This window comes from Pelmatolapia mariae, linkage group LG12, assembly GCF_036321145.2.
Source record: "Pelmatolapia mariae isolate MD_Pm_ZW linkage group LG12, Pm_UMD_F_2, whole genome shotgun sequence".
NCBI lineage: Eukaryota > Metazoa > Chordata > Actinopteri > Cichliformes > Cichlidae > Pelmatolapia > Pelmatolapia mariae.
In genome coordinates this window covers 30,106,575-30,115,733 of record NC_086237.1, presented here as the reverse complement: position 1 = coordinate 30,115,733, position 9,159 = coordinate 30,106,575, and the positions used below count along the sequence as shown (strand labels likewise).

The following is a 9,159-nucleotide window of genomic DNA, read 5'->3' as shown; positions in this document are numbered from 1 at the left end:
CTAAGTGAAACTCATGGACACTGTGTGCTCCAGCGCTTTGCGCCTCAGAGACGCGATGCTCGTTCCTCTCCACATGTCACTGTCCGGGGAGCTACACAGCTGTGGGGAGCCCGATACGTTCGTGGGGCCGGAGAGGGAGGCCGACATTCCTGGAAAAGGCGTCTGGTAGAGGTGGGACTGCAGACCGGAGCCGTTGGAGGACAGGCCGTTAGAGAGACCCATGGAGTTTGGTGGCGGGCCTGGACCAAGGCTGCACTGTGACAGTGACTGCGCCATGCCTGGCTGGCGACCCAGAGCGGGGGGGAGCTGCAGCTGGGAGACCCCCGGCATCCCCGTAGCCCAGCGAGAGTCGTTGGCGTGGAAGGAGCACAGGCTGTTCTCCATGGCGGCAGCGGCAGAAAACTGTGGCAGGCCCGGTGTTGGGAGCAGGGTACCCGGTGCACGGAAAACGTTAGTGGTCTTCTTCCTTTTCTTCCACTTAGCGCGTCTATTCTGGAACCAAACCTGAAATCAGAGACACAAATCGACATTTAGAGGTACTGGGATATATTTCTTGGGCACTGTGTGTTTATTTTAACCAGGAAAGATGTCACGTTCTCATCCATATGAAGCCATATTGCAACGGACACAATAATAGCATTCTTCACCACAATAATCTCATTTTGAGGTGGAACAAACTAAATTTAATCGAATTATTATTAGACCTCTTCTCTTGGCCTAGGACTTTTCTAAGGCCAACCACTTTGAATAATTGTTGGCCAACAGTCAGAGAAAATTTTAATAGTATACTTATAACCCCAAACCTCAAAATAAGCTTTTGGGAGTGTCGAAAGTTCCGAATCTCTAAAGATGAAGCGAAATATTTCGAAAGATAGTGTAAAAAATGTTCCAGTAAGTAAAACAAAAGTAAGAGAACATTTATATTCTGTAGGAGACAGAAATAGCTCTGGTGTAAAAATGTGTGCGTCAGAGGGTTTGTTACTCGTGTTCTGCAGCAATGAGTCGAGCAATTTATCTTTCTAACATCTTATTTACAAGCAGATTAACTGAAAATTGCCCTAAATATTGCGCGGGCTTAAATACAAATGGCCCGCATCGCTGTACAGCATCTATGCGAAAATAAAAAATGCCCGTCTATTGGCTATACACGAGAAAACCCACAAACACACCGAGCCACACAGCTGAAAACGCACGCGCGACACCGCTGGGCTTTATAAAGATTTCATTTTCGGGTGTGATTAATGCGCGCACGAGGCCGTGAGTCGATGCCTCCATATTAAAAGTGAAATCTCGCTCTCATTCCGCTCAGCCAGCCGTGAAACGTCGCCCAAACCCATTACACTCGGGGGGAAAGAAAATGCAATTTCTCATTCCATTAAAAAAGTACAATATATTCTTGAGTCCTATTAAGACGTCGCTGATAGAGCATTTTAAAGGAGAGAGGCTGTGTGGAGGCACGCGCTCGGGCCAACACGCCCACTGAAGGCTGCACCTGCACGGCCTGCACTAATGTTTACCAACACCGACTAGGAGCCGGCATACACTGAGCGGTTAGGATCCTGCACTGGTTGGAATAAAGAATGGATTATTACGGTGACTAATGATTATACTGGTTTTATTGCTTTCAGTGGGATAATTTGCATGAATTTCACATCACGGTTTAATAACCCGTTCACTGTTATAAATAAGACTGAAATTGGTTGGTAATGTGTTTTGTTTATTAGAGCCGAGCATGTTCCTTCTCTCTTTAGTTTTCTCAAAACCGTCAAATAATCACGTGCGATTAATAAGAGAGAATTTTTTTTTACAAATGTGTAATCATATTTTGTGACGGAAATTCTCATATATGCAGTCCGGGAAAAATATCTGGAAGGAAATCTTCAAGTACTTGAAGATTTATTTTATTAGATGGTTAAATAAATGAATAAAAATCAGAGATAATGATCAAAGCCATAATGCTCCCCGTGTAATTGTTGGAAGTACAAAATTGCACAGAGGCAAAATAAAACAAAGAAACGAAAAAAAGAAGAAAAAAAGTCTCCATAAGTGGCGTTACACGGAATTTTTCTGAAACTTGTAAAAGCCAGATGACCATCGAATTCCTCATCCTCAAATGAGAAATGTTTCAGTACCTTGGACAGAGCCCTTTGTGGACTGGATGCTCTCACAATTAAATATTAGTCAAATATCAGGTTAAAGTTGAATATATTATGGGATACTTAAGTCATACAACTCAATTTAAGCAGAAACTATTTTCTTAAACAGTTATTACTGGAAAATCTGGACACGGCGAGGCTATGCTATCGTTTTTATGCACAGTGATACTGGGGAGAGATATTTCACACGCGGTACCTGAAAAAGCAAAATGTATTCCTTCACTTGAAGTATATTGTATAGACTCTCATTTAAGTCTTGGCTTATTGTAACTTAGACTGTGCAAGTGACGCCATTTCAGTGGTTAGCTTTGAAATTCCAAGCAGTTCATCCAAACTTTAAACGTCCACAAAATATCTTGGTATTGGGTGAAAATTAACTACAAATTAATTAGGGTAAAATCACAAATGATTAAAAATAAAAATGTCTTTTAATAACACACAGAGGCACATGGTTTCCTGTTGTGACACAACCGATTCTGTTCACTATCTTCCAGGCGGATTGAAATGGTAATTATTATGATGATGAGTCTATTTAATTTTTTTGTATTTATGTATTTATTTTGGATATTTACAAATCGTAAAAAAATGTTCCCAAAGCCCCACCCTGAATTGTTATGCGAGTCTCTGCATTATTGTATTTACCTGAACTCTGGACTCGGTGAGGCCGATCCTTAGCGCCAGTTCCTCCCTCATGAAGATATCAGGGTAGTGGGTTTTGGCGAAGCTTCGCTCCAGCTCATTGAGCTGCGCCGGTGTGAAACGCGTCCTGTGCCGCTTCTGCTTCTGCTGGCTTGTGGGCTGGCCGGAGTTCTGCTGCGGCTGTTGCTGCTGCTTCTCCTGCTCCTTCCCGTTCACCGGCATGCCCGCAGAGTTGGATCCTACAGTGGCGATGTCTTCACCCGGCAGGAGAGTGGTTCCTTCAACAGAGTCTGAACCAGGAGGCATGTCTCCCGGATGCCCCTGGTCTGGAACTCCACCTCCCAGCCGGCATTTGAGAGCTTCTCGGTGTCCGAGTAAGTCTGCAGCATCCTTCATCCCTGAGAGGATGAGTAGGAGAGGGGATTTGAGTAAATATGCCGAGTACCGCAGCGTCTTATAAACAAAGTTATATGAAATGCTTTGAGTCTTTAAAATATAACAGGCAGCACAGATGACATTAAAAACATAATATACAAAATTCACGTTGGTATTTTATGGTATAATTTTTCTGTGCTGATAAATTACTTATAAATTGCTTCGACCAACGATAAACCACTTAGTTGTTAACACAATTAACCACACAGTCTATTTATCACTTCACAACGTTAAACAAAAAGTTGAAATCTTACACTGGAGTTTAGGGCCGGAGTTTAGTGATGATAACTCACCGAGCCGAGCATCCAGGAGGTCGGCATGAGAGAGCATCGCGTACCGCTCCAGGGCGAAATGCGCTCCAAAAAAATCCTACAACTTTGGGTCAATTTAAAAAGTATATATGGTCTAAATGAACGAAAATTCGGTTTGTGGTTAAAAAGGAGGTCCCTTGCATTATAATGTCCTTTAGAGCGATGGGGAGGCGCTTATTAGTTGAAAGAACCCGTGAGCTTCCTCAAATAAGAGCCAATCAGAGCAGGAGCTTGGAAATGTCAGCGACGTGACTCCCCCTTCTTTTTTTAACACAGGCGCGCACGTAAGCGCGCACGCGCAGACCCAAACACGCACGAAATACTACAATTCAATCCTCTGCCATTCCGTCCTCTGATTTATTAGCTTTTCATGCTCAAATTATCCCACGTTAAACATCTTAATGTGTTTGTTTAATCTCATATAGTCCGTGCCGTGACAGGACTTCCGTTAGTACATAGAAACACATGTAAAATACGGGAGGAGAGCGCATGCAGAGGCTTGTTTTACTTCGTTAAAGGAGCTGACACTTATTTGAAAAGGAAACTGTATTGTCACTCTAATTGAACACATCAAAATCTTAATTTTTAAATCCCTTGACTGTATAATTCAGACTGTTCACACAGTAAAGCCAGGATTCATTTAGCAAATGAAGGGACAGAAATCTACGGTTACAATTTTAAAGCTGGTTGCTGTTTATTTATTAAGGGGAGCAAATTGAGTCTCTTTTGTACTTATCAGTTTGGACATTGGTCATAAAAAACACAAAGGCAATAAGAACAAGAAACGTTATCACACCAGACCTCCTTCTAACCCCTCAGAGCCCCTATTCCCTCCCGTCCTTGGCTCACAAACAAAACAAATATAGCTCCCATTCCCTCATGGCAGGTGATTTGTGGAGACAAATCGTGGAAATAAATAAATAAACGAGTACAGATGGATTTAAACACCGTCGGTGATCGGCCGCTTTAACTCCCATCGACTTTTCATCAACACGGGCCCAATTAAAGGTATTTAGGCCTGCTTGGTTCAAACAAAATCAGACGTGGTGGACCCTAAACGATTGTGCCCCTTTAGCAGAAGTCCATAAGTAGGTCTATTATACAATTAACAGGACAGCGCATTGATTTGCGCTCCACTCTTACTTCTCCAGACAGTGCTGGTTAGAGAAGGCTTTTGGCAGATGTCAGGGTGAGCCTGGTGAATAGACCACCGCCTGGGACTAAATAGGTTTCTTTTCAGCCACACAAAGGAGGCGTCCGAGCGAGGACTCCTCTCTCTCTCCCCTCCTGCACCACATGGAGGCAGCTCATCTTTTATGCTCCTCAACAGCAATCTGCCGGGACGCGGGGAAGTAGCCTATATGTGGCACAGCGTGAAAACTTAAGGAAATGGACTGGTGCATGGTCCACTGAGATGAGGAAAGCTGTGACCATCTCCCGAAGGTTCAGGAGAAGCAATCAACAGCAGCAGCAGCAGCAGAGGCTCGATTCGCTTGATTCAGACGTGTAGACCAGGAGAGAGGAGAGAGACTCACTTTATTGGGAGTTGTAGGGCCAACACTGCGTTTGTGAAGGGCCCGAGCCACGAGATGGTCTGTATGCTGTGGAAAGTGTTTGTGAAAGTATATATATATATATATATATATATATATATATATATATATATATATATATATATATATATATATATATATATATATATATATAGAGAGAGAGAGAGAGAGAGAGAGAGAGAGAGAGAGAGAGCTGGAAAGCATGTGTGCATTAACAAACACGTGAATAGGGAATACAGCTTAATATATATGTGGTTGTATATAGACAGTCGTTATTATTATTATTATTATTATTATTGTTGGGCAAACTTTGGGCACTTTTTTGTTATATAAGTTATCCTTTTACCACCAATCAACAACAAAAAATGCAATCAAAATCTAATAATAATAATAATAATAATTTTTTAAAAAGTATATTATTTAAAATCCGATATATTTTAATGGAAAACACCATATTTTAATTTCTCTATATGGACATAAAATGAGACGTGTTAAAAATCGATCGTGGCCTATATGTTTTAAGTTACTCATCTGAAGACCTACATGGTATAGTAACGGCCTGGATGACAGATATCCCCTCAGCTGTCCGATCCACAGACTGTAACTTATTGCTGTAATAAGAAGGACCCACTTGAAATGGGTCTATGTCTCACTCAGCACTCAGCCTCCCTAACTGGACCACATCAATCTTCCCCAGTAAAAACACACTCACATAGGCCTACAATCCTCCCGGGTTAATGCGGCGCATCTGAGTGCGGAACGGCTGTTTACACGCGAGGAGACACTTTTAATGGAAGCGCACCAAAAACAAATGCAATTTTGTAGAGCAATTTCAAAGATCAAGAATTCCGTGTCCACCCTCTCCGCGGTTTTTTAGCAATCAAACTGCGTTAAATCCATTGCTCATACGAGCCTTTGCAGAACAGGTTACAATAACACAAAGCAACAAAAGGCAGATGCAGGGATAAGAGCCTTTACACCACAACTGAACTGTAACCTGAGCCAGTAGGTAAACTGGTTGTTTCTTATGTTAAGGCCTATTGCATCGCCTTCCAGGCATCTGCATTCACTCAGTTATAGAAATCTAAAAAGGAAAATCGATTTTCCATCTGCAGAAACGGTTCTCTAACAAATCACGCTGTAGTTCTGTGCAGGTGATTTGACAGTCAGAGGAATAAGAAGCAGACCAATAAGTGCGTTGCATCAGAGCCCGAGAGAGGAGAGAGCGAAGAGCCGAAGACAGGCGAACCCATTAGAGGCTTTCCTCTCCGGCCACCCATCCTGGCTGCACCACCCTGTGCATCTCATGCTCCAATTAGGCCCGTTGCCCTCCGCCTGGTGTCCGTTACTGCTTGATGCGGTGCACAGAGCGGTAATCACGGCATCAAATAAAATAATCAGCAAAGAAGAGCGATTTCCTTAATGAGAAAGAAGAGGCGTATGTCACGGAGAAGGTGGTGTGGTGTTCTTGAGTGCATGTGTGTGCGTGTTTGCATGCGTGCGCGCGCATGTGTGTGTGTGTATTTGAGAGGTTATTAAAATAGCAATGAAAGTCACAATAGGTGTCATTTACATATTGGTGTTCAAAGTCTCAGCAGCTTTCAAAACGTCTCATTATATGTGGTGTTAAAAGGCGACCCCATGCTCAGGTGCTCTCTGTGTGGGATGCTCTGATTTTCATTCATTTGTTATTAAGAGAAACAATGTGAACAACCTCATGCTGCTGATGATATATGGCTCATGTCATCAATGTGACTCATGGCAGTCAAAGTTACCCATAAATATGAAATATTTCAACATGGTTGTTAGTTTAGTATGTATAAAGAATGCAGCACCTACCCAGCCATGTTTCAGTAGATTTCTACAGCTTGTTGATATATTGTGATGCGCCACAATAATTTCACCATCAAATTGTACAGTTATTGGCCAAAAGTAAGATTTTTAAAAAAAATCCTTCTTCTTACACTTTATATCCCATTAATTTTTTCTTGACATGGTCAAATTCTGTCTTCAGTACAAATGTTTCAAACCTCTCTGAATGTGGAAAAGAATATTTATCATTATATCGTATTACTTAGTATTAAATAAAAAAAATATTCTCCACAGACCACTGTTATCATTTGCTATATGCTGCTAAATTTCTCTGAGCTTACCAGAGTAGTCACCAAAATGACTCAAAGGTCATTTAAAGTCCAGGGGGACTGCAGATGTTCTTTTATTTACAGTCTAAGTCAGGTTAATACTAAAAACCCAGATAAATGTGCGTTTAACAAATATCATCCACTGAAGCTGAATGTAGCTGCAGATACACCAACATACAAAGCCATGTTTTGGCATTAAATTAAAATGTAATTTTAAAAAGTTTTACACTGAAATTTTTTTATTGAAAATACAGAGGAAAATTCTTTAATTATGACCACCAAGGTCTAATCTAGCCCAATGGATTATTTTGTAAAGGATTAGAACAATAATTATTTCACTTTTTTCAGTTAAATGAACAGCAATGCCCAATGAAGTCATGCCAGTATTTCTCGTACTCTTACACATACACCTTTCCAGGTATGTTGCAGTAGACTCTTGTGGCTTGTGTGATGCTTGAAGTAAGTTCGCTATCAAATTATACATTTGGTCAAAAGTGAAACAGTTGAAATTTATTTTATATCTAAGCAAGTTATTCAGATCATAGCCTAAAGCTCTCTAGTTGTTTAGTTCCAAAATCTCTTCATGTGCTTTTGAACGTCTGTTGCTCTGCTGTGGTCTGTGATAACACATGTAAAAAGACATTCTGTCTAAATTACACCATTTTTGATTTTTCTCCATTCAGTTCAATTCAGTTTTATTTCTATAGTACCAACTCACAACAACAGTTGCCTCGAGGCATTTTATATTGTAAAATGTAGGGTCAGCTGTTCATGAACTGTTCTGTAAAAGGGTGGTTTGCTAAATGTGATTGTTTATTTCTCTTTTACATAACCTATCTATCTATCTATCTATCTATCTATCTATCTATCTATCTATCTATCTATCTATCTATCTATCTATCTATCTATCTATCTATCTATCTATTTATTCTATTCTGATTCTGATTCTTCTTTATCTTGAAGCTTGCGTGTTTTCATTACCTCTTACTATTGTCAACAAAAACCATACTTCAAGCAAACTTAACTACAATATAAATTATTCAAATAAGTCTTCACAACTGTTTAGCACAGTCTGTTGATCTATTGTGTTTACACTCAGTCACTTAAGCTCCTCCAGTTGTCTGCAGATCTAATCCCTTTTTCCTCCCTGACACCTTGACTTTCCCTCCAGTTCTGCTCCAGCTATTAGAATATGTTCTTTCTTAAGTCTGGTCATTAGTTAGGTCTATTACTGTGGCTCCATCATTAGGAAGCTGTAATGCATCATTGAAGGTAATGAGTGCCTTACATTACAGGTGCCAGGGAGCCTTGGACACAGTTAACGAGACCCTTTTTTACACTGTAGTCTGAAAACAATGCCAGTTTAAGTAATTTCAACCACAAAGGTGTTAGCTTGATGTCACTGTGTTTTAGCAAAGGCTATTCCGAGTCACATTTAGTAATGTGTTATGTATGATTTTATTGATGAAAATATCAATTGTATGCTACTCTAGTAAAATTGAGAAAATAAACATCAAATTATAGTATAAGAATTATATAAAGTGTGAACAATTTAGTAATATTATCCTGATTTAAAAATATATATATATATTTAGGTCAACACATATACTTTCTACACACAATTGTGCTCTTAAAACACCAGATAAATGGGAGGACTTGGGTCAGTAGTGTCTCTGAGTAGCTTGAAATTAGAAACATGTGCTGGTAATTATGAAACTGCAGCAAAGCCACATCATGCAATTTAATGCCTCAGCAAATTAAAGAATAAATGGGATCAGTCTCTTTGACCTTGCTCAGTCTGATTTGCCGAACTTGAGCTACCTGATACTTCAAGTGTGTGGCTCAGTCACTCTGAGACATATATTGGCACACATACCAAAAAGGTTAGGCAGAGTGTGACAGCAATGCAGCAACCCCTCTAAAA

General features: G+C 40.4%; 1 protein-coding gene across 2 annotated transcripts; it reads right to left on the bottom strand.

Moving 5' to 3' along the window:
• LOC134639352 (homeobox protein orthopedia B-like) lies at positions 1 to 3,560 on the bottom strand. Of its 2 annotated transcripts, none has more exons than XM_063490505.1 (3): positions 3,485 to 3,560; positions 2,799 to 3,193; positions 1 to 504 (listed from the first exon to the last, which is right to left on the bottom strand). In XM_063490505.1, exons 1-3 carry the CDS (start codon positions 3,558 to 3,560, stop codon positions 1 to 3), a joined length of 975 nt encoding a protein of 324 aa, XP_063346575.1. The 2 variants fall into 2 exon arrangements, with proteins under 2 accessions (XP_063346575.1, XP_063346576.1); XM_063490506.1 differs by having other exon boundaries at positions 3,524 to 3,560.
• Between the last annotated feature and the right edge of the window lie 5,599 nt (positions 3,561 to 9,159).

Excerpts from the sequence above, each read along its gene's own strand:
- LOC134639352 (XM_063490505.1), bottom strand. The coding sequence starts at position 3,560 with ATGCTCTCTCATGCCGACCTCCTGGATGCTCGGCTCGGTGAGTTATCA. Across the intron at positions 3,194-3,484 it reads CTCCGGCCCTAAACTCCAGT|GGATGAAGGATGCTGCAGAC; the intron begins GTAAGATTTCAA and ends TCATCCTCTCAG. Across the intron at positions 505-2,798 it reads TCACCGAGTCCAGAGTTCAG|GTTTGGTTCCAGAATAGACG; the intron begins GTAAATACAATA and ends CTCTGATTTCAG.